The following is a 26429-nucleotide window of genomic DNA, read 5'->3' as shown; positions in this document are numbered from 1 at the left end:
CAATCTACTAATATATCAAGAGCGCGCGCCCATAAAATTAACTCTTTTGTACATGTATTTGTCGATATTATATTTCAGAATCAACTATTATACCTTAGTATGGAGAAGTCTATTGTATTTAGGACCTAAGTTATTTAATAACTTAAACCTAGAATTAAAAGCAGATATGTCGTATAACTCATTTAAAATTAAATTAATAAAATATATTAACGCCAGCGAAATTAACATTTAAATTATATCTAATAAGGGTTTATATTTATCTTATTAATTATTTTGGTACTTATTGCTACTAAAAAATGCCCTCCCCTAACTACAAGCTTTGCTTATCTAGAGGGGAATATTGTGTAAATATTAAAAATGTAAAAATTTTATTATGTATATTGCTTTGCACAAAACAAATAAATAAATTAATAAAATATTTAAGGCTTAGCGGACGAATTTCTAGTACTGGCCATTGAGTTGGGAATAAATAGAGGTACAACTAAATCTGGCTGGCGCGGGACCAATTTCTTTCAATCAGGAGACTTTATCAACTTTATCGTTCTACCGTGGCGGCATCTGTCTCTAGTGGTGGCAACTATATTGCAATTGAATTTTTTCGCGAATCTGATGCGAAATTGAAATGTACGATTACTCGTAACAAACAAACCTTTGAAGTTGTTTAAAATTAATTTTATTCTGTCAACACGATCCTTTTTATCTGAGTTAGCTAAGAATTATTTATTTTAGCCATGTAATTTTACAAAATATAGATGGCGCTACCGCCTAATTATAAAGATGAATTTCGTACAGTCTTATCAGAACAGGTCCCGCGTAACCATGGCAACCGAAATCGTAATTGTAATTCTACCAGTATTATTCCCAATTCAATGGTACTGGCGTTGTTGAATCCTGCTTGCTAAAACGTACAGTTTGAAAGGCTTAAATCCTGATGGCGTATAGTATAGGGATTAAGAAAGCCATCAGCAACTCGGCCATCCTTGACCAGAAGCGTTAGTCCTGGGGGGGGGGGGGGTAAGACCGAATGACAACCTCCCGGGGCTACCTGTCCCAATTCCTTATAAACCCCGACTGCTGATGAAACTCTTTAGCGCCATCTACGCTTCAGTTTCGCAACCACGTAAAATTGACTGCCGCGAAACGGGTCATATAAAGATCTTAAATCTGTCCGTTTGCTGGTAAAACCCGCTCGGGCGAAATGTGTCAGCGCCATCTATGTTGAAACGAGGTCCGAAATTGAGACGGTTAAGTCGGAAAGACACGTGTTTCTGATATTAAGTCGGTTCAGTTTATCAAGGTTTATTGGTATTTATAGAAGATGTTGTTAGCTGTCTGTCCAAATTATATTCACCAGTGCCTTCTTACTCAGACTCCACTAATTGTAAAGTTAATTGCGACACAAACTAAAGTAAATTAGGAGATAATTTTTATCGGTTACTAGCTGCAGTCACGAATCACTTACAGGTAAACAAACATTTCTAGGTTCTATTTTAATTCGTACTACATGTTTGTAGGGAAAGGAATAAATCCTAATTTATTACAAAAACAACACTGTATTAAGCGATGTTTTACCACTTTTAGTTGGACAATGATTAAAATTAAATAATTCTTCGCTCTTATTATACAGGGTTGGAAAAAAGCCGGCTTTTATTGAAAAAATCCAGACCAGTGGTTTTAATTGGCTTTAACCGGTTTTTTTTCGGTTATAACCGGCTAAAAAATAAACAATACCTTTTATTTATGTAAGTAGAAATTGTCTGCAGTTATTGTCGTAAATAAGAAACTAAACAAATAAAGCGAAATAACTATATAAAATAACTGAATCCTTTTGATTTCCTCGGGAAATACCCCCTAGTTTTTGTGTTTGACAGAAGCGAGGCAGCGAACTTGGGAACTTTAAACCTACCGAAAAACTGGTAAAAGTAAACCGGTTTCTAAATATGAAACAAAAAATAAAAACTATTAATTTACTAAAATATTCATATTGTAATTTTTTTTTAAAAAAGCCAAAAACTTCTGGATTTTTTCAAGTGGCTATAACCGGTTTTAACCAGGTGGCTATAACTGGTATGGCTGGTTCTATGCCAACTCTGCTTATTAACCATTTAAAGCAAGTGGCGGCTCGACGTGAAGTAGCTCTTTTTTCAATAGATTTCGCTATGATTGAAATCAAAAAGGCGGTACTTATAGGTACCCCTCGCTTTGATTGGATCGTTTGTAAATTGGTCAATAACATAAATTACAGCAAATCATACTTCCCTCGTAAGATATGTGTTATACGCTTCTGGTAAAAGCAGCAGCTTTATCCGAGTGTATTTACGTAAAACCGAAGATTCGAAGCTGACTTGGCGAGTGGGAGTATGAAAGAATTTTCCAAATGCGGACTTATCTCGAATTTCTTGTTAATCGGATTAATTTAATCAACCAACGTTTCTCTGTCTTAACATTATTGTTGCATTACGTAAACGTTGACACAAGAGCCACTTTTAAGTTAATGTGCGGGGGATTAAATGTTTTTACGCCCGGTGAAAAACGTGTTTTCGAAAAGTACTTCATGATTTCAGCTATTTTGCTAGATTTTCGGTGGCGATTCAACGTGAAGTAACTATTTTTTCAATAGATGTCGCTTGCGTCGAAAGAAAAAAGGCGGTACGCTTTGATTGGATCGTTTGTAAATTGGTCAATAACATAAATTACAGCAATTAATAACAATATTTTTTTTACATAATTGTGGTTAAGTCCACTAAATAGAGTATAAGTTGTCTAACTATACAACTCTACAATGGCTCTCTGACGACGTTATCATTTGACTATTTTTAATTTTATCTTCCTTTGCCATAAATAGATGGAGCCACGCTCTCCGCTAAAGTCGCGTTAGATTCATGATGATAAAATTAGCGAATAAGTAGATTAGTCCATTATGAGAAGGGATAATAAAGCTAGACCCTAAACAAATTTGAAGAAATTTAAAATCTCACTAATAGAGTGTTGTCGTCTGATACGATTTTGAAAACTTGTAACGTCACAGCTGTAGTGTTAATAGTGGCCGCCATGACAGTTACCGTTTTTTATCAATAGGCAAATTACAATGGTGACGTCGCAGGGTTTCAAGACGACAACACACTATAGCTCGTACCGATAGGTCTTCGAGCAAACAAAAAGACGCGAAACTCGGTACGAGCTATTAGTAAGTTTTAAAATTTCTTCAAATTTGTTTAGGGTTTAGCTTTATTATCCCTTTTCATAATGGACTAATCTACTTATTCGCTTATTTCATCATCCTTTACAATGCAGTCCATAGGTGGTTCCTTTTAACTTAACATTGCGGATAGATTCATGGCCATTTCTAATAACAGGGGCCTTTTCATAATACAGGTGGCAATGGTAGAGCCGCCACTGGATTTAAGGCAATAAAACCCGTGTTTAAAGACTACAGTCATCACACTTACGTTAAACTACGTTACTTATGGTGTCAGGTGTAAGAAATAAATCTGTTTTACCGCGATTTAGTAGCTACTGGAGGCCAAAAAATAAACCCTCCCACACGATAAAGTTTACACAGTGGCGACATCTGACAACGAGTACAGAGTTATAACGATTCTAGTCGGAGTACTAAACTCGTCTTCAGGTAACGTTGGGGAAGACGTTATTCGAGTGAACGGAGATAACGAGGCGAGCAGTGTGATGGTAATATATTCTCTGCTAAACTGAATAAATTCTTGGTACAACGGCGCCGGATATAGTAAGTGGCCGTAAGAAGACATACTACCTTAATCCAGCTTTTTTACGACGTTGCTAAACCCGCCACTAGGACTTATATATTTCTTATGAGGCGAAGCCGAGGCTTAAATGTTAAATAGAACGATTGACAAATTACGTACAGGGAAACAACCACTTAGAAAGCCTTTAAAGGGAGTAGAAAGTACTTATTTATTGTGGCTCATCTAATTTAGTTGTTAGTGTGGTTAATTTTCCGGAAAACAAATGCGGAAAAAGTTCCAGAAAATTTTCCATAAATCGGAAAAATATTAACATTGAAACAAAAATTACTTTTTAATTTTTTTAACTTGTTATCGATGTAAAATGACCAATAACAGTAAACATACCACAAAACATTAATAGTGTTACATGGTTTATCAGTTTAAACTAGTCTAGAGGTTTAGTTTTACTCCTTGATTTATTTAAATTTGCAAACAATATTAGACTGATCAAGGAATTAAAACTTTATTTTATTTTTTTCAGAAACTTTTATCTTTTATGCTACCAGTTTTATCAATAGCTAGGGGTAACTGGCGTTTGATTCGTTAAAGCTAGGAGCAACAAACCCAAGGAGAACGCAGCTAGTCTTTTGACACGCTTACGCAGTATTGTGTACAAATTTCATTGGACGAACATTTACGCTGAATGTTTTACGGGATGGAAGGAGTGGAAGACAATTACCGAATTTTCCCCTTCCGACTGCAGCAGGCGCTAAAGCGTCTAGCCAATGAAAACTGTGCACAAGAAAATCCACGACTTTTGACGGGTTGCGTTCTCCTTGTGTCGGGTGCTGTGTTTGTTGCTCCTAGGTTAAAACAAGTGGGGGCTCTATCAAAAACGTTAACAAAAATGCTTCTAAAAGCGCTTCTAGGTGGCAGCACCTTCCGGGGACTTAAACGAAAGGCGAGTTGTCTGCCATCTATTGGCTTCCCGAAACCACGTGTTTAATAAGTTAACAATCACGTGATTCTGAAAAGCCAATCAACGCGAGAAGCTCCCAATTTGCCACATCTTTTAGACTAGATTTTGATGCTTACTCAACTTGTTTTGATTAATTCGCTAACGACATCTAGGGTGAGTGAATGCAACTAGACAGGCGCTTTAAAAATATTGATTATTTTTCTATTTGGAATATACTTACTTTAATGTCTACTAGATGGAGCAAATTCAAACCTTTTAGCAGTAACCAAAAAAAAGCCCTGGTACTAAAATGATTTCAAAGCTCATATTTTATGTATAAGTATAAACAAACTCTGAAAAATCTTCCATAAAAAGAAGCACAAAATATATTTATAAATATTGTATTAGGTAGAAATTGTGACTTTATCGCTGAAAAAGAATAAACGTTTTTATTTTTACTGAGAATGGCTATGTTCAGACAAATTTTAGCGAGCCTCCAACCAAACCTTGATGGTCACAGATCGGTTCCCTAAGGATAGGACTAAACAAATAATTGGATATTTTTATGTCAATATTTTAGACTCTTCCAGGAAATCCGGTGTTTTGACGTTTGTAATATTACACTTTGAAGGGATAAAAATCAGTGAATAATATATATCTAATATCTTATAGAACTATGAAAAGTAAATTAATAAAATAACCCTTTTTATAGGTTAAAAAATATTTAGCAGTGTTTTTAACATGTTTAAAACATGTGAAAATATAACAGTTATATTTACGCATGTTTAAAACACTGCTAAATATAACAAACTAACAAATAAATTAAACAAACTTGGTTGTATTTGGCTATTTTTAAAATATTTTTTAACATTTATAAATATAACAATGTAATTAAGAAATTAAAGAAACTTTCTTATATTTACACACGTTTAAGACATTGTCAAATATAGCAAACTAAATAAGAGATTTAAGAAACTTTGTTTTTAACATGTGTTTTTAACAAATTTAATTAAGATATTAAATAAATTATTTCTAATCTGTATCTTGTATACTTCCGATATTATTATTATTATTTAGTTAATTAACAGTGAATGTATAAACAGTTTTAAATTTAATCAATGTTTTCCAAAATGATTGGTTCGTAAATCTAATGAACTTCGAGCGGTGGGGGCGTGGCGAATAACGGGGCGCAGGTCCCATTAACGTTCACTGTAGGCTGCTTTCTTTTAAATTGGTCCGCTGAGACCATCTCCGGTTTTCCGCTTCTTAAATTTTTATAAATGGAAGCTCTTAGAGAGGGTAATTCTTCTCTGTTGTTTTTGTCGCGAACGCCGTGTCCAATTAAAGAGTTTTCGCTGGCTCTCGTGGAACCTTCCTAAAGCTTTGTTCCCACTTGCCGAAAAAGCAGTTTTAGCGCTGTAAATCAGCCAATCAGAGAACGTATCTGACGGCACAAATTCCTCATTTCTTGAATAAGGTTATTGTTCGTGTCTTTTTAGAAATATCTCTCTAATCCAAAAACTTCTTTTATTTTTGGAGAAAAATTTATCATATATTATATAATAATAAAATAATAATAATAATCAGCTAGGCTAATACCCAAGGCACCACCTTAGGCCTAAGTCATCAAGCGACTTTCGAAGCCTTTAATTCAGGTGGCCGGGTTACAATGCGTAGGAGGGTGGTGGCCAGCCCTTCATGCCACGCGAGCCAACAGCTCCCTACACTAACTATTACCGTCGAGGGGTAAGACAGTCTCAGATAATCTGTACACCGAGTTCGTGCATTTAGCACTGTTAAAAGTACATATTTTCAAGAGTTCGCGAGTTCCATTTAGCACTGTCAAAGGTACGGCAGTGTACACCGAGTTCGCAGAGTGTCTTACCCCTCGATTACCGTTAACCTCAACAATTTTTTATTAACCAATAAGATATTAAGTAAAATTAAATTTATGTTATTGAAATTCTCAACATTACTCTCCATTTGGTTCATTTTGAAGCGATATTAGGCTTAGCGTTTTTAAATATTCGCGCCAAATGAGTACCTACCCTCTAGCCATTAAAAAAATCGCGCAATATTTTTCGCTATGCGAAAAATAATTCGTTGAAGTATTTCGTGAAGTGGGAACTAGGCTAGTAACCCTTAATTGCGAAAAGAAAAATTTACTTTCATATATTAATAGTTGATTTTTAAAAATAACAAGTCGGCCAAGGCCGTAATATTAGTTCCACATGGATGAATTAATTAATTATTCTCTAAGCCTTGGCGCGTGTCAAAAGGTTAAGCATTACGTCAAACGTAAGCTTCTTTATCTGTATTGTAAGTGTGAGCTCCGTATCTCAAATCCACTAGGAACTACGAAGAAAATTCGCATACGCTCACTAACCCTTGGCGCGGGTTAAAAGAGTTAAACATAGGGTCAGACTTCAGCTTCTTAAATGTATAAAAAGTTTGAGCCCCGTATCTCAAATCCAGTCAAGACTGCGTAAAAATGCTAAGCCTTCGTTAATTTAAAATTAAGTCTGGTAAAATATCCGCAATACCTATCCTAATACCTACATCAAGTTTCAAATCGCACGCCAATAGCGTTAAAATAAGGCCAAAACAAGCTAAGCCTTGGTTAAATTAAAATTAAGTCTGGTAAAATATCAGCAATGACCATCCTAATAACTACATCCAGTTTCAAAGTTATACCTCAAATTGCACGCGAATAGAGTTAAAATTAGACCAAAACAAGCTAAGCCTTGGTTAAATTAAAATTAAGTCTGGTAAATTATCCGCAATACGAACCCTAATAACTAAATCAAGTTTCAAAGATATTCCTCAAACCGCACGCGAATAGCGTTAAAATTAGGCCAAAGCATGCTAAGCCTTGGTTAAATTAAAATTAAGTCTGGTAAAATATCAGCAATGACCATCCTAATAACTAAATCAAGTTTCAAAGATATTCCTCAAACCGCACGCGAATAGCGTTAAAATTAGGCCAAAGCATGCTAAGCCTTGGTTAAATTAAAATTAAGTCTGGTAAAATATCAGCAATGACCATCCTAATAACTAAATCAAGTTTCAAATTTATACCTAAAATCGCACGCGAATAGCGTTGGCAATACACGGCTTCGATAAGTGAGTGTCACACTTATTTGTTACTTCTGGTCATACACGGCTTCGATAAGTAGTGTCACACTTATTTGTTACTTCTGGCCATCCACGGCTAGGATAAGCAAGTGTCACACTTATTTGTTACTTCTGGCCATACGCGCCCCCTGTTTCCACGACAGAGCTGAAACGTGCGCACATTGTAGAAGTATAACGGTTATATAGATTAAAACTTAAACGGAATTTAAAAGTCAATCGTATCCAAAATAGTTCTTTTTATAAACTAACGTGGCCTTCTTGTTGAAATGTAGCTCTTACGTCACAGTCTCTTACTTTCACAAGCGTACTAGCGCGAGCTACAGTCGCGATGAATATAGGTTTTGTAGCGCGCGTGCAAATCGCTCGTGCGCAAAATATACTAATAAAGCTGTGTCTTGTGACGTAAGAGCAACATTTTAACAAGTTGGGCAAGACCACTTTTTATTTTATAAAATCAACTATTGCAAGACTGCGTATTTTTTTTAAAAGTGTCTAAGGGGGGTCGGATAGAAGAGGCTGGCAAAGCGCCGCTAACTAAATTTAACCCGTGAAACTTGGTTGTGCAGATAGTGGCAACCATATTAAGCATTCTTAGAAAAAACGGTGGTGTTATGTCACCCCGTTCAAAAGATATGGAAGATGTTGCAAATGTGGACGACGACGACGACACTTCACAACATTCTAACGAAAACAATAGTCCCACTCTATATATACATATAGATGTGGAACTAAAAAGTGGTCTTTCCCAAAATGTTGCTCTTACGTCACAAGACACAGTTTATTAGTATATTCTTCGCGCGAGCGATTTGCACGCGCGCTAGAAAAAGCTATATTAATCTGGCGACGTTTTAAATTTACTGGCCTTGAAATAAAATTAGCTTAGAAAGCTTATGTCTAATTGCTTTCCAGGTTTTAGCCTCTAGAAATTTTGTTCAGATGAACTTTGCCATATAACATAATTAGATTTCCAATTAAACTATTGCGATGATAGTCCATCCCCAACTCAACATCAAACATACGGTCCTGAAGTTCGCTGTAAATAAAAAAAACTTTTAATCCGAGATTATTATAAAATAATTCCTTTAATATTACATACCTATGATCTAAGCATTTTATTTATTTCCGAAGTCGGTTAGTACAGAGCCAAAAAATACCCAATTTTTTACTATTTTTAATTTTCCGCGGTTACGTTTATAGACGCAAACAGAAAAGTACAAAAATTTGCGTCGTAACCATGGCAACGATGTTTAACGCGCTTGTCAGATGGCGCGGATATCCCGATTCCACCCTAATGGCATCCTTCTATATAGTTAACACGTTTCCCTCGGGATTGGCGGAAAGCGCAGTGGCTCTAGTTTCATTTCTATTTCTATGAACCTTATCTCCAACGCTAACTAATCTTTCCAAGGCCTATTGAAAAATAAAAGGCTTTCATTATGAAAATTAATTATTACTTCACCGATGTTGATTTGTAGATCACCGCGGCGAAGTACAGGTTTTGATTTATGTGGGATGAAAGTGAAGTCTTCAAAAAAATAGTTTCAATATTGTCCGCTCGCTCCTTTCGGCGCTGCTTAGTGATTTGTTGCAAAAGTAGTTCAAAAAAATTATTTACGTAAAGAACCCGTTGGTTATTAGAGGTTGAGCCAGTGACAGAAAGTAGCTCGAAAACTTGAAGGCTGTACGCGCAAAGGCACGTCTACAATCCTACAAGTTCCCCCGTTCACGTTTTCGTGCGTTGGCTTAACCTCTGTATTATACTCCCTTTAAGCCAAGTAGAAAGGGTAGAAAATTAAATTACGTTCGAAACGGTTCTCTTTTCCGAATGTAGATGGCGCGCTAGTCGCTGCAATTTCCCAAATTTCCCGAAGCAGTTTATTTTATTTTTTCAATATGGCTTATTTCGATATAAATTCGATTAATTCTGCGAATTGCTTTAACTGGAACGACATCGTGTATTCAAATTGAATCTTTAATAGTACTCTAGAGTAGCTGATAGGATGACTATTCCTCGTTGTACGCCCTCTGGCGGGAACCGCCGGAAGTAACGTCGTCGGATATCGATTGGAATACGCCTACTTTAGTCGCGTTCACACCTACCCTCTGAAACGATGCGAGCGCTCCCGCGACGTTTGGATCAGTGTTTCCACTCTGCGGTCGAGATTTTCGCCTATTTAGGGGCAATTTTACCAGTTTTCGCCGGTCCTATAGTCGATTTTCGCCGCCGTTTTCGCCATAATTTCCCCCCACAGATTTACATTAATAAGAGCTCTGCGTAACAGATAAATTAACTGACAAAATTTCGATTAATCGTAAATATTTTGGTTAACTGTTAATTTAGGTATATTATCCATGGATAAACAACGATTTAACATGCAAAAATTAATTTATATTTTCGGATAATTGTAGGGTATGGATAAAAATAAAATAAGTGGTTAATATTTATCCAAACTCCGAACTCTAACCTTCATTTCCTTTATTGTTACTGCATAAGTTTCTTCTCTTTATTTTCAATCTTAGATGTAGGCAATATATTTATTTTTTATCGCCTTTTCTGGTGCTCACCAAAACAGTTTTCGCCGAAAACGCCCTTTTTTGCCGCAAAGTGGAAACACTGGTTTGCGTGCCGTCGTGTGAACAGTGACCGTTGCGCGTCCCAGCGTTTCAGATCGCTTCGTCCACCATTTTGGAAGCGATTCGTGACGTCATCGAGTCGGTTATTTGCGAACAACGTTCTTTAATTTTTAATATAAACGACAATCGTGGATTTTTTGCGCCTAATAAACTTTTGGTCAATATTTTACAAGAAAATCTTCCAGCTTTTTGCATAACAAACTGGAAATCTAACGTGAGAACAAACGCTAAGAACCGCAGCGAGATCGAAACGAGGCAAAACGTTTCCGAGGGTACGTATGAACACTCTCTCAACACTTTGGTTCGGCTCTCTCGTCCCATCTTTCATTGCGTTAATTTTTTATTCAATTTGTGGGCTTTTTATTTGCCTATTTCAGCTTGAATCAATATGTACTGTTCAAAACCACTCGAGCTGCAGATTTTCGACAGAAAATGAAATTGAATAGGATGTTTTTCTACCCAAATATTATTTCCAAAGACGGGGAAAGTTCTAAAGTAATATTAGATAAGTTTAAATATATTGCCTGAGATAAAATGAACTTTAAAGTGCTTTTAAAAATTTATATTTTCCATATTATGCTAGAGGGGTTTTCCCCCGAGTTCTTCGGTCTCACCTATCCATAAAAACTTACTGTGGTTAACGGTAATAGTAAGTGTAGGGAGCTGTTGGCTCGCGTGGCTTGAAGGTCTTGCCGCCACCCTCCTAATTAATATAACTCGGCCACCGGTAATTGGCTTTACAAGTCAATAGCGGTTAGTTGGGTATTAGCTTAGCTGATTATTATTATTAGAGAGGTTAAGCAAAGCGCTTTAGGAGTTTTAACAACAACTTCGAGAGTACCTCGACGTTTGAAATCTGTTAAGCGCGCTTTCAGTTCGCCGGCTAACGCAATCAAGATCGTTTGCAATGAAATTTTAACAAATCGCGCACCTTTCGTTAAAGGCCTAGGTGGTTTTCATCCGCGTGTCACCCTTTAAATTTACTTTCCTTCCAAACCAATACCTTGGTGGTGGGCCCACGTGTTCTGCTGTTGGCCCACCACCAGGGTATTTGTTTGGAAGGAAAGTAAATTTAAAGGGTGGCAGGCGGAAGAAAACGTAGTCCGTTAACCCACGGAATTGAAAAAGTCGTTTGAACAATACTAAAACAGGCGTTATGTATTGGTACTAGTCAGTGTGAGAAATAAGGCACTATCACCGGCCAATCGCCAGTTTAAAAATTAGCTGGGCCAGTTTAAAAATTAAATGCTTGGGGTGTTAGTGGCCCTGGTGACCACTTAATTAATTCCAAGTTTTTTCCCTTTAAGATTTTAGTTCATTAAAAAAATACTATATTAATCCCTAAAATTGTTTGGTCTTTGCTTCTATGCCGTGTGCTTGGCCTCGTGTCTATTGTGTGTATGGGTAGGTGACTGGGTGTCGTGAGTCTGTCTACTCTACACTACACACAGAAGCGAATTTACCACATATTGTCAAGAATAGATAATTTGACCATAAATGATGAAAGCCTGATTTTGAAGGTTAAAAATGGTAAGTAGCCAGTTTTTTAATTAAACTACCTAGGCTCTATTGGCCACAGGTCCAGTTTAAAAAAAACCCTTATTTCTCACCCTGGTACTAGTGTTGTCGAAACACAATTATTTGTTTCTTCGTGTGCCCGGCTGTACCTAAAAAGTAACTCTTTGTCTACTCTTGCCAAATTCGTCTTAATTGTACAAGGCCTAGGCGTACTTCAATTCAAACAAGTATTTACGCTTTTTAACTAGTAATAAGTTGTGATAACTCTCGATTCCGTGGAGTTGGAAAATTATAATTATCAGCATTTTTATTTAAACACTTAAAATATATTACGACGTGCCACGTAAGCTCGACATAAATATTGCTTCGTCTTGAAGTTGTGAAATATTCGACTCCGAAGTACCACGGCCAACTTTGATCTCGCACTATAGCGGCCAACATATTCGATGACGTTTCTATGTTAACCTACGAGCAAAGATATCTGTATGAGTTGAGCGCCCCTAGCGGAATATTATAGCTATAGCTGGCTCACGGAATTTCGGCGAATGGGCTGGCCATGGAAATACCAACGGGAAAAATAAAACGTCGAAAATGCTCACGTGACTCTAGAGTGATCTGCTTAACCTCTCTATTATCATTTCCGTGACGTCACTATTGTTTATGTTGAAAATAACATATTTTAAAAAGATATGTTAGCCATAATTATTTATATTTAAAGCAAGAATATACAGGGTGTTTCAAAAGGTTATGCAAAAAATTTAAAGAGTTGTAGGGGGGTGAGTTGAGAAGTATGCCTATTCCCCCATTTTCCCTCGATGAGTGAAAAGAGCGCCAGAGAGCTTCAAAGTGTGGCCTACTAGCCCCTGGAAGTAGGCTGCAACAAGCGCAAAACAAAGCAGCAGGGACTTTATATACTGTTAAAGTTTAGTTTTTTACGCTGGTTACCTCAATGTGTTGACAGTCCTTTTTCACCTATCACACAAACCCAAACCTTAATGTTCGCATTTCCCTGGTGCTTGGTTTGGCGCTTGTTTAAGTATACTTCCAGGGGCTAGTAGGCCACACTTTGAAGCTCTCTGGCGCTCTTTTAAAAAAAAAATTGAAATTGAATAATCAGCTTTACTTCGTTCGACTAAGTTCAAAGTGTAGTTTGTATAAGCACCAACAAAATAACTTAGTATATTTAAAAACATTTTTTTGAAATTTAATAATCAGCTTCTAGGTCGTTCGACTAAGATTAAAGTGTAGTACGTTTTCGCACCAGCTGTTATAGAACCCAGAGTTAAAATTGGATATATTTCGAAATAATAGCTGTATCTTATATTCAAATAAATCATAATGAATTCGTAAGAATTCAGCGAACGGGTATCAATAATGTACCAAGTAATCCCAATCTCTGTAACTTTGTAAATGTGTTATCTTTTCGTTTCCTCTCTCGAACACCAAGAAAAACGGATTCTTTTTGGAAATAGCTTCTTCGGAAATGAACGAGATATATGTCCGATGGGCCGTCGCTACGCCGGGCTTACTTGGAAAATTGAGTGAGCGCGCCAGAGGCGTACACTTTATACGAATTCTCTTTCTCCGATGCGCCCCAAAACATGTTTACCAAAATATACGGGATTTGAACCTCCCCAAAATATTTCCACGATACGATGCATCCATTTATAGACTTTAAATTCTAATACTTAAACCTTATTTTGGTAAAAATCGGGCTTTTTGTAAGAAGATGAAAAACGGATAAGAAAAATTTCAGATATTTACTAAAAACTTATTTAATAGGCCTTTCTATAAAGTAACATTGGCTTTCTTGTTTTGATATTGCTGCTGATGACGTTTTTGATTACTTAAAATCTACTTTCCCTATGGAAGAAAAACATTAAAATATTAAAAAATAAATTATATTAAAAAAATTGTACACGTATTTACTCAAATTAACCGGAATGTACAATTTTTTTAATATAATTTTTTAATATTTTAAATTTTTCCTTTTTGGGAAATTTTAATTTTCGTAAAGGTCTACTTATCCCCCGAATTTAAACAAAATCGGTGAAAATCAGCGGGGCTCGTCTACTTATCCCCCGAATTTAAACAAAATCGGTGAAAATCAGCTGGGCTCGTCTACTTATCCCCCGAAATTAAACAAAATCGGTGAAAATCAGCGGGGCTCGTCTACTTATCCCCCGAAATTAAACAAAATCGGTGAAAATCAGCTGGGCTCGTCTACTTGAGAGTGTTATATTTCGCCCTGGGGCATCTGTTCTGAACTAATAATAATAATAATAATAATCAGCTAGGCTTATACCCAAGGTCCGAGTCATCAAGTGACCTTTAAAGCCATTAATTAAGATGACCGGGTTACAATGCCACTCGAGCCAACAGTTCCTTAATCCCTACAGTAACTATTCCCGTTAACCTCTACAAGGTTTTTATGGAAAGGGAAACCCCTTTAACCAGTGGGGAGTGACCTTGCAAACTCAACGCGGAAGTAGTTGTTCAGAGTTTTCACCCAGTGCCACAAGCTGGTATCGAACCCGGCTCCTCTTGCTGCTAGGCGAAAGTGCTAACCACTCCATCAACCCAGTGGCGTAGACATGGCTGGTTTCCGGTTCAGACCCCCCTTGGGCCAACCTTTGACTGTACTAAATTTCTACCCCTTCTCGACCCCCTCTTAACATTCACGTACTTCGACCCCCCCTTGACGAATTTCTGGCTAAGCCACTGCACCAACCCACTAGGAAATTAGTTTTAGCTAGGCTAACCACTTTCTGATTATCTGTTGATCGACTTGTTCACTTATGTGGATCGTAATTATAAGCTTATGATAGTAGAGTGCTGTTTCTCCTTGAGAGGTGTTTGCCTAAATGTGTGTTTTCTGTGATTGCAGCCAGGTAGCTGGCGAATGACGATGGGCGTCAATCTAACATGAGTGCCTGTGGAGCGGCGACTGTTTCCCTGCTGCTCTTGTTCGGATGCTTGCCCCTGAGCGCCGCCGTCGTCGGACACTACCACCGGCCCAACCAGCTGCGGCAGACGCAGCCCGATTCCAGCAACTCCGTCTACCCGCCGCCGCCGCCTCGACTGCCGCCGCAAAGAGCCGCCGATTATGGCAACTGCCTCGAACGACAAGGTCAGTCCATGGTCTCTTTCCAGCTTTGTATCGTACACGAAGCCCCGGGTCAAGGAGATTTTCCTTGTACACCGATTACGTGCTTTGAGATTAGGACGAGTACTCCAAGGCTGCTCGGAGTACGCCGAGATTACGAGGATTACATAGAGAGTAAGAGAAGATTATTAAGAACGCAAAAATTAGGTCGTGATTACGTAGAGATTAGGTCGAACCGACGAGAATAGTACGCGGATTAGGTCGAACCGACGAGAATAGTACGCGGATTAGGTCGAACTGACGAGAATAGTACGCGGATTAGGTCGAACTGACGAGAATAGTACGCGGATTAGGTCGAACGGACGAGAATAGTACGCGGATTAGGTCGAACGGACGAGAATAGTACGCGGATTAGGTCGAACTGACGAGAATAATACGCGGATTAGGTCGAACGGACGAGAATAGTACGCGGATTAGGTCGAACGGACGAGAATAGTACGCGGATTAGGTCGAACGGATGAGAATAGTACGCGGATTAGGTCGAACTGACGAGAATAGTACGCGGATTAGGTCGAACTGACGAGAATAGTACGCGGATTAGGTCGAACTGACGAGAATAGTACGCGGATTAGGTCGAACGGACGAGAATAGTACGCGGATTAGGTCGAACGGACGAGAATAGTACGCGGATTAGGTCGAACTGACGAGAATAGTACGCGGATTAGGTCGAACTGACGAGAATAGTACGCGGATTAGGTCGAACTGACGAGAATAGTACGCGGATTAGGTCGAACTGACGAGAATAGTACGCGGATTAGGTCGAACTGACGAGAATAGTACGCGGATTAGGTCGAACTGACGAGAATAGTACGCGGATTAGGTCGAACTGACGAGAATAGTACGCGGATTAGGTCGAACTGACGAGAATAGTACGCGGATTAGGTCGAACTGACGAGAATAGTACGCGGATTAGGTCGAACGGACGAGAATAGTACGCGGATTAGGTCGAACGGACGAGAATAGTACGCGGATTAGGTCGAACGGACGAGAATAGTACGCGGATTAGGTCGAACGGACGAGAATAGTACGCGGATTAGGTCGAACGGACCAGAATAGTACGCGGATTAGGTCGAACGGACCAGAATAGTACGCGGATTAAGTCGAACGGACCAGAATAGTACGCGGATTAGGTCGAACTGACGAGAATAGTACGCGGATTAGGTCGAACTGACGAGAATAGTACGCGGATTAGGTCGAACTGACGAGAATAGTACGCGGATTAGGTCGAACGGACGAGAATAGTACGCGGATTAGGTCGAACGGACGAGAATAGTACGCGGATTTTATTAATTTCAACTTAAGGAGAATAACTCGCTCTCATTGGTTCCATGAAACTGACGTGGTTCGACTGACAATTTTCCTTAGAACCTTCTTCAGTCAGGTCAGGCATCTGACTGGAGTGTTGTTGGTTCAGTTTTCCACGGAAATACTCGCAAGTTGATCGAATTATAATTGAAATTGCCCACATTTGTCTACATATTGCGAAGTAAAGAAAGTACAAGTAATATTTTGTTTAAAAGCTATCACGTGAAATCTCGACCACTTTTAATGAAGTTCAATACTTCAATTTCTCATTACCAAATGTTCCTTAGTGTCCATTATTGGACTTACGAAATGGCTAATCCCACAATAACGCGCTTCCCTCCGTATTAATATCGTTAAAGCCAGATCGATATTAGCAGTCATTGTTCCCGTTCGAAGGTGGAACTGACACTCATTTTCTGCGATGGGCATTTTCTCGATATCCATTCTCAGCTCGCGAAACGCTCATTTCTCTCTCACGCTCTTCTCAACTCGCGAAACGCTCATTTGTCTCACTCGGAACAGACATATTTAATGATAGCTCATCTCGTATCTCACTTAATTTTCTAAACAAAGTACCGGCTTTCTCATTTTCTCAATATCGAATTGATTACGGCGAAAGCGCTCTCACGCTCAGCTCAATATAAATATTGGATTCCGTTCATCAAACAGCTCACCGAACATCGAAAACTAATTACATTTTTTTAAAATACTCCAAACAAATTTGATCATTTTAATTATATCAGCAACAAAACCAGTTGTAGAAACTTGTAATATAAAATTTTATACTGTTTTCTCTTCTGCTCATTTAACCAATTGAATATTTTAATTCTGTAATATCTCGTTAAAATTAATATCTAAATACGGAGGCACATCTGCAATTCCGCTCTCAATAGACCGGCTCTCAACTGAGTGGAGCGTGCCCATCACTGCTCATTTGCGCTCTCTGTCGGCGCCATGATTAATAATGAAGCTCTATTGTGCCCATTTATAGTACAACTATCTTCTCGGAATTAACGAGACAGTTTCGTACCACAGCAGCCGATAATTAATTCAAAAGCAAAGATTTTTATTGCTTATAAAATTTATAGTAGATCATGACGACAGACAAGGTTGTCTATGTAACAGAAGTACGTAATATAATTATTTGATGAAAAGTACCCCAATAGGAATTTATTGTACAGGAAATACAAAGTATATGCACTTGTTGTGCTATAATAAAATAAAATTAAAAACCCTAAGGTTAAGGGGGAAGACTACAGTGGCCATTGTCTACTTTCGCGGTATTTCAAGCTGAACTCTTGTATTTTTGTATTTTAACTTATAAAATTAATATTTAAGTGTAGAGCAGCCTCTTGTTTAGTGCTTAAAATAATTAAGTTATTACGTTTTAATTCGAACCCCGGAGCTAAACAAGTTGGACAAGCACCCAAACTACCCTTTAGTTAGGACCTTATATATCGTTAACTATTAATATTAGAATTATCAAAATTATTGTAAGCACTAGAGGAAGGTTCAGCCTAATAAGAAAAAGATAATTCAATTGTGTAATTGTTAAAGCAGAAACGTTCAGCTTGAACGAAAAAGAGGCTTTTACTGTATTCTTCCCCCTTAAGAGAGAATTGCTTGGAAATTCTTGAAAGAACTCCAGTTTACATTTAAGAGAAAAAAACAAAATTTTAAAGAACTTCGTCCAAAGTTTCGATAAACCAATTTAAGGGGTGACATTTAAAATTTTAAAATAATTAAATTGCTAGAGCTATACCGATTTAACATTAGAGTTCCACTCATGAACAATCCAATTTGTGAAAAACTGTTACCGATTCGAGGGGTCGGACATTTACCAAAATCCCGTACACTTTGTCTAAAATCGCAAAATCTTTTAACTCTCACTATGGTAAATTAACATTGAAATCCCAAAATCAATTCTACGTGTAATGATAAAATCGCCAAAATCTCTACGAAATCCCGAAATCCCGTACAAAATAATGGCAAGTGTCCGACGGTCTCCGACCCCTCGTACCGATTTGTAGTGGAACAATGAGTCTTGAACATTTTCGACTTTTACCCCCCGAGTGTAGTAGCAATTTCAAGCTTATTTCAATTCGTAGTATAGGAACTTATCTCTTACGACTATTCTATGTACTTTTGATTGTAATAACGACCTAAACATTTCTAAAGAGCATTTTTAGGGGTCAGTTTCGTATGATTAGGTGGAGTGTGGAAATTAGCTATTAATAACTATTCGCAAAACTTTTCAGAGTTCATTAGCGAAATATTTTTTGGTTTCATTGATTGCTAAATTCCGAGTAGGGTCGTCCTTTTGTCAACTCAGCCACATCTCCTCCCTATCTTCGGGGCAATTAAGGTTAGACTGGATGTCAGCTAAAGAAGAACAATTTAATAGCTACAAAGCAAATTTTAGTATTTCAGTTAATAACTTATGTTCTAATTATTAAAGCAACTGTCGGCTCTATCATTGCCACCTGTATTATGAAAAGGCCCCTAGCCGATTCTTCGAATAAACGCGACATTACTCGAGAGCGTGGTGCCATCTATTTATGGCAAAGGAAGCTAAAATTCAAAATAGCCAAATGATAACGTCGTCAGAGAGCTATTGTAGAGTATTAAAATAAGACTTATACTATACTTACATAAAAATATTGTTTATAATTGCCGTAATTTATGTTATTGGCCAATTTTCAAACGATCCAATCAACGCGAGGGGTACCTTTAAGTACTGCCTTTTTTATTTCGAAGCTAGCGACATCTATTGAAAAAAAAGAGTTACTTCACGTCGAGCCGACACTTGCTTTAAATTAAAAAGTTATATAATTTCGCAAGAGGAGCCGGGTTCGATCCAAGCTTGTGGCACTGGGTGAAACCTTCGAACTACTCCTGCGTTGAGTTTGAAAACATCCACTAGGGATATGTGGCGCCAGGTGCTCCATAAATTAGAAATTGTAGATAACGCAATTGAATTGACATTTCCGGTTTAATCGCTTTACTAAAGCCACGTTCACACTTACCCCTAAAATCGTTTCGTTTAGATAACTGGTTTTCAAAACCAGCGTGAGAAATCGCTTCGTGTTGGTTCGGGAAGCAACTCGTCCAAGTCGGTTCGCTTAGAATCGCTTTCAAAACGACAAGGCGGGGAAGTCAAATTGCTCATGTTTTAAAAATAATGGGATTAAAATTCTAAATATTATCAAATAACATTACTGTATGTATAGTAAACATGATTAACTAATTGTTTTGGGATAAATTTTAATATTTTAAAAATTATGGTCATTTGAAATGACGTTAAGGGAACCGGGGTGAAGTTATTTCGCAAGTGTGAACCAGTAATTATCGTCGGCGGTCAAAACTGGCATTCAAACCGACCTAAACTGGGTTTGAAGCTCAAGTGTGACCGTTGCTTTTAATTTTTCATTATTTAGAAATTATTTAATTTTTAAATATATAGCAATTATTTAATTTTTAATTATATAGCAATTATTTAATTTTTAAATATATAGCAATTATTTAATTTTTAAATATATAGCAATTATTTAATTTTTAATTATATAGCAATTATTTAATTTTTAATTATATAGCAATTATTTAATTTTTAATTATATAGCAATTATTTAATTTTTAATTATATAGCAATTATTTAATTTTTAATTATATAGCAATTATTTAATTTTTAATTATATAGCAATTATTTCTTTAATTTTTAATCATAAAGCAATTATTTCTTTAATTTTTCCTTATACAGCAATTATTTCTTTAATTTTTCCTTACATTGCAATTATTTCTTTAATTTTTCCTTACATTGCAATTATTTCTTTAATTTTTCCTTATACAGCAATTATTTCTTTAATTTTTCCTTACATAGCAATTATTTCATTAATTTTTCCTTACACAGCAATTATTTCTTTAATTTTTCCTTATATACCAATTATTTGTTTAATTTTTCCTTACACAGCAATTATTTCTTTAATTTTTAATCATAAAGCAATTATTTCTTTAATTTGCATTACATAGTTTTTATTTATTTATAATCTCTAAGGAGACAAGTATTCGTATCTAGACCGTAAAAATGAAACATGTGCCTTCGTTGGCTCGACGCGTATTCCATTGGGCGCGTATTCCATTGGGCGCGTATTCCATTGGGCGCGTATTCCATTGGGCGCGTATTCCATTGGGCGCGAATTTTCCAAACCAAACAACGGAGGTGAGCACCCCGTCAAAGTTTACCGCGCGGAAATTGTTAAAATTACACCGCGTAGGAATATGTACTAATTAATAACTAATTTTCCCCCTGTAATAGTTTTAGAAAATTTGCTTTATGCTGAATTTCGTCTAGCTGCACTATGTTTTCTTTAATAAGTAATTTGAAAAATCAGTTTAAAAAGCTTTTAGCATCCGCAGTTAAAGAACTAACAAGCTAAACTACTACCCAAAGTGACATAAAACCCAAAAGTGTGTCAGTAAGGTCGTAAGTTTATAATATACTAACTCCCTATAAGTTAGAATCGTACATAGGCTGTGCGTTAACAGCGATTTCTCCCAAGACGTCGAAGTCGCCATCTGATGGCGAAAAATCGAAGTATGAGCTTGCCTGTGAAATCCTGTTCCTGTTTCGTTTCAACGACGGGATCGAAGCTCGTTAAGCCTAACGCGAGTTGTCGCGAAGATATAATCTTTAAACTTCCAATATTTTACGACAATCCCTGTTCATATTGAAACGAATAAAATATTATTCCAAAATGTTGACACATTATAGTTGTTTCGCCTAAATTTCCCCCAAATCAAGGATTTCGCCAGCCCACAAACCCATCGCCGCCCGTGTCCAATTTCAAACAAGCGTCGTTTGCGCGCTTCTGTCAGTGTTAATAATAATAATAATAATAATATTTATTTTGCAAAAACACAAGCTTTGCGGGCAACCACGGAGGCAAAGCCTATTCCTGGTGGTTACCGGGACAGAACAAACAAAAAAAATTACACGATTGAATAGATACAGAATCAATTAAAAAATATATTTAAGAAATATTTAAAAAAAAAGGAGAGTGATAGTTAAGAATTTTGATTCAGCCAATTTATCAAAAGAAATTCAGACACTAAAGAGTGAAAATGCGGAATAGTGAACTGAACAGAGGCCTCTCGATGTCTGTGGGCAACGTGTTCCAGGTTCTAGCACAAAATTCCCGTTGCTGGATAGTTAATTTTTCTCGAATTCCCACACCCCTATTTAGCCGCGCCCCCAACGGAAACGAACGGAAAACCAGCCGTAATGTTTAAATTTTTTGGAAAATGAACTTTTTAAAGTAAAATTTTATTGAAATTACAATTTTTAAACATTTTGGTTGTTAGGCCCATGCATTGATTGACATTTGATTGTAAGTATTAGGATGCGCCTCCTTTATATTATGTATAAAATCCTGAGATTCACGATAATACCCAGCTCTAGATAATTTTGAGCTTTCTATAGACGGTAAAATAAATTCCAACGGCTTCCCAGCCTCTGAAGGGTTTTTGAATTTGAGGGTACGGAAAAAGGGGAAACGTTTCGTGACAGCATGGCGGCCAGCCTCCCCGCTTCGCGACTTTAATTGTCACGGAAGTCATTTCAACCGTTTTTCACGTCTATTACGATTGATCTCAGTTAATAATTTGTTTTTTAATTTAAAGAATTCAAGTTATAGGTAAATTTACAGTTAAACAACCATTTTGTCTAGCTTTTATTCCCGAAATATAACGGTTAGTTTACTTAGATGGCGGCACGTGCTCTACGAAGAATCACGATTTAGATATTTGTTACTCGGCGACAGTTAAAAATTGGTCTCTGCGCATGCTCCAATACCAACCAATCCCGTATTCCCTCCCTGGCTAGTGTCCAGTTTTTAAGTGGCAATGACGGTTTAAAATTCCACCCCCATTTATTTTACCGTCTATTGAAAGTCAAATTTAAAAAACATAGGATAAATACCCGCAGAAGTGAAAATTCTCACAAAATCAACGTTTTTGAAAAAAAATTACCTTTTCCCCACAGAGCCAAAATGGACCCCAAAAATTCCCACAATATTGAAAATTTCCCACAATCTGACCACACTGGCTTCGGTTCGTCTCGTATTCATCGACGGAAGTTGAAGAAGTTAAAAAGATAGGGCAAAAAGTCGCCGCAGGGAGTCACGTATACCGACTCTGATGGTTGATGGCGGATTCTAACTTAAAGAGACCTAGTATATTATAAACTTATGGTGCGGTATAATCAAGGCTATTCAACTATAAGGTTAGATAACGACCCTATTGCCCACCTGAGTAGAAAAGGGTAAAATTTTTGGAATTTGTAGACAGCGCCATCTATTGTAAATAAATAAACTTTTGAAAAATTATAAACAAATGTGGTCAGCATCAGAAATATATTTAGATCGCTTTCTCAACTGTGAATAAGGTGGAAAAAGCAGAAAAACTAACAAATATCAGGGAAATAATGTTTTGAACAACAAAATAATGAAAAAACTTTAGGAAAATCAAGGATAACCAGTTTTTCTTGGTGGCTCCTGGTGGAGTCTATTAATCTCGAAAGTAATTTATCAAATTAAATTACTTTTATGAGCCAAAATAAAAATTAAATATTATATATAAATATTTATTCGAAATAAATTGCATAATTATATTTTGTTAATTTAAGTACCTAATAATTTGAATCACCTAGATGGCGCTCGCGTGCAAGAACGATTAAAGTTGTTCGAAATTTGCGCCCGATATCCAACCTTATATTTGAAAGGGGGGGGGGAGTCCTTCTCTAAATTTCCAACCTTAAATTAGAATAATCTTGTCTAATGTTTAATGGTAGCTTGTCGCTAAGTAAAAAGAGGGAGTGGGAGAGGGATTGAAAAATACGTCATCAAAATATGAAATTTTCTCCACCCCAGCGCCGCCGTGTGAGTCCCTTTAGAACGTAAATCGAAGAGAGGAAATCGCGCCAGACCATAGACTAAATATCCCGCTGCTAGTACTTTGTCAACTAGTAGGCTATGTAGTCTATTGTGAGACTAGCTCTCAGTAAATATTTTTAAACGGCGCAAAGGAAGAGTTGACACACTTTTGGGTCTTATGTCTCTTTTGATAGAGGTCGGGGACGGTTAATTATTATCCATGTTTAATTTGATTTTTCCGGGAAAAAAATCAACAACGAAATTTACCGGTTAATATTTCGGAAAATGGTTAAAAAACATGTATTATTCGTAAAATTTTAGCTTTTTATCGAAAAAAACGTCGTTTTTCCGATTAATTTTACAAATTTATCAAAAAATTAATCGGATAAAACAGAAATATAAATTACTTGATCAAAACATTTTTCGAATAATTTTGAGATCTTTATCTATTGAATAAAAGTTAACCATCCCCGACCTCTAGCTTTTGACCCTAGGTTGTATCGTACCATGCAAGTACTACACTATAGCCTTTCTTATTTTAATTAAAATAATTAATTAATAAACTTAATTAAAATAGTGGCACACAGGGGGGAGGGGGGCAAATAAAATAAATGAGGTTTGCTCTTAAAATAAAAATGCAGAAAATGTTTTTAGTTCTAAGCTCGAATTCGTTTTTCCAGGCAAAGCTCTTCTATTATATAGATTTAAAGGCTATTCGCAAACTATACCCAGTTCGCGTATTTAGCTGGTTTAAAAGTACCCAATGAGGAAGCTATTGATTTGAGCCAAGGCTTAATAATACCCCTTTTAAACTTTCGTGAATAAATGACAATAACCCATTTCAAGGCCAAAAGTAACATTTCTCTCACACCAAAAATATCGTTATAAAATGTTATGTATAAAATTTATATTAAGGAATTTCAATTTTCAAAATCGCGCCATACCATAGACTAAATATAGCCTTGCTAGTACTATTCCTACTAGTAGGCTCTGTAGTCTATTGAGAGATTAGCCCTCAGTAAAAATTTTAAAGGTAGAGTTGACACACTTTTGGGTCTTACAACAACACTGGAGTTCGGGGATGGTTAACTTTTATTCAATAGATAAAGCTCTCAAAATTATTCGTAAAACGTTTTGATCAAGTAGGTGGTTTTTTTTTCGCTTGTCCGAGGACAAAAAGTGTAAACTTTTTACCCTAAAACGTTTTATTCGCCTGTTCTCGGGGTAAGATTTACCCTGTCCCGAATTTTGTTCGCTTGTTCCAGAGCTCTAAGGTTACACTTTTTACTCCTTCTCGAAAGGAGGTGTAGAGGGAGTAATGTAGCTTTGTCGTCTGCTTAAACGAAAACATGACTCCTTTAGACCTCTTCACATATTTGGCCCATGCATGAGGCCAGCTTTTTGTAAATAACCTTAAACCTTTAACTACTCCATGGATTAATTAACTAATTTATATTTCTGTATTATCCGATTAATTTTTTGATAAATTTGTAAAATTAATCGGAAAACGACGTTTTTTCGCTAAAAAGCTCAAGTTTTACGAATAATACATGTTTTTTAATCATTTTCCGAAATATTAACCGGTAAATTTCTTGGTTTACATTTTTTCCCGAAAAAAATCAATTTAAACATGGATAATGATTAGCCGTCCCCGACCTCTAAACAACACAGGCTTAAGTCATCTTTTACCGCCTTGTTATATTGAGATATACGGTAGACTTCTGTTATTATTAATTATTTATTAATTATGAATAATTCGAAATGTTCGTTTATTGTCGATCTCAGTAAGGTGATTTACGTAACGTTGACACCGTCCGAATTAGCGCGGGTGTTGCTTCTGCGGCGACAGGGATTTCGCGGAAGAGTTCCATGACCTCCTACTGCTTGGCTATTACGAATGGCATCTGGAGCGACGTCGTGTGCCAAATTCAACCACGACAGCGGCGATAAATAATTGTCGGTTCCGCAGCCACCCACGCCGATGATGTCCGCCTACGAACTGCAGATGGCTCGTTAAAGTTCCACAATAGCTTTCACTGCTCGATTGCAAATAGGAAACTTTTTAAAATATCAATCGTTGCCTGCCATCAACGTGTCGAGCTACCTGACTAATGGGATTTGGTAGTTAGCTACATCATACCCAACTTATTTCGAAATCTTTCGGTATACGTAGTTTGCCCCCCTACGTCATCAACGACGCAGTTCCAAGTATAGATATATGCACCAAGAATAAATATGTAATAGGCGAAACTATAAAGTCCAGGGGGGCTGAAAAGGTGGTAGTTTCGTGAATTTGTGGAGAACTGCAGCGCCATCTATCCTAAGAAATACGAACTGATATACATCACCACACGCGATACGGCAGGATAAGCATTCCAACTAGAGGTATGGATTCCTGCCATAAAATATTATAATCATAATTGGGTTCGAATTAAAGAGCCACATATGGATTCCTGTTAAAACTAAGTGGTTGTTATAGTTCATACTGTGTGACAGTTCATACAATGGGGTTAGCATGACAATTCATACTAAGGTGGTAGTTAATACCGTGAGGTCGGTGTGATGAGGAAGATGTAATATTTTATACTAACACTTGTAAGGGATAGGTGACGTAGATGTGCTTGTTAATACTTATGCAATGATTGACATTTTATTATATGAAGTCGATGTGATAGTTCATACTGTGACGTAGATGTGATAGTTCATACTGTGACGTAGATGGGGTAATTAATAATTATGAGGCCAATGTGGGAGTTCGTACTAAGGGATAGGAGCAGTAGTTCGTACTATGATGTAGATGTGGTAGTTCATACTATGATGTAGATGTGGTAGTTCATACTATGATGTAGATGTGGTAGTTCATACTATGATGTAGATGTGGTAGTTCATACTATGATGTAGATGTGGTAGTTCATACTATGATGTAGATGTGGTAGTTCATACTATGATGTAGATGTGGTAGTTCATACTATGATGTAGATGTGGTAGTTCATTCTAAGAGATGAGTTGGTAGTTCATTCTAAGAGATGAGTTGGTAGTTCATTCTAAGAGATGAGTTGGTAGTTCATTCTATGAGATGAGTTGGT

At 36.9% G+C, this 26429-nt stretch overlaps 2 protein-coding genes across 5 annotated transcripts in view; one reads left to right on the top strand and one right to left on the bottom strand.

Moving 5' to 3' along the window:
• The window catches only part of LOC149951382 (uncharacterized), a 435419-nt gene extending 412806 nt beyond the window's left edge, over window positions 1-22613 (bottom strand). The window contains exon 1 of the mRNA XM_090168037.1: window positions 22606-22613. The gene's annotated coding sequence lies outside the window, so the exon portion shown is untranslated. The remainder of the gene's footprint in view (window positions 1-22605) is intronic.
• The window catches only part of LOC149951381 (uncharacterized), a 212112-nt gene that overhangs the window by 152016 nt on the left and 33667 nt on the right, over window positions 1-26429 (top strand). For 3 of the 4 annotated variants that reach the window (XM_090168025.1, XM_090168028.1, XM_090168027.1), the window contains exon 3: window positions 14834-15076. In XM_090168025.1, coding sequence (XP_090024151.1) covers window positions 14872-15076 — 205 coding nt within the window. In that variant the 5' untranslated portion in view covers window positions 14834-14871. Of the gene's footprint in view, window positions 1-14833; window positions 15077-26429 lie in introns of those variants that run through there. The other variant, XM_090168026.1, reaches the window with a different exon arrangement.

Source organism: Leiobunum rupestre, chromosome 3 (assembly GCF_980474605.1).
Source record: "Leiobunum rupestre chromosome 3, qqLeiRupe1.1.hap1, whole genome shotgun sequence".
Taxonomy (NCBI): Eukaryota; Metazoa; Arthropoda; class Arachnida; order Opiliones; family Sclerosomatidae; genus Leiobunum; species Leiobunum rupestre.
The sequence above is the reverse complement of the archived record's forward strand: the minus strand, read 5'-3'. Positions and strand labels throughout refer to the sequence as shown.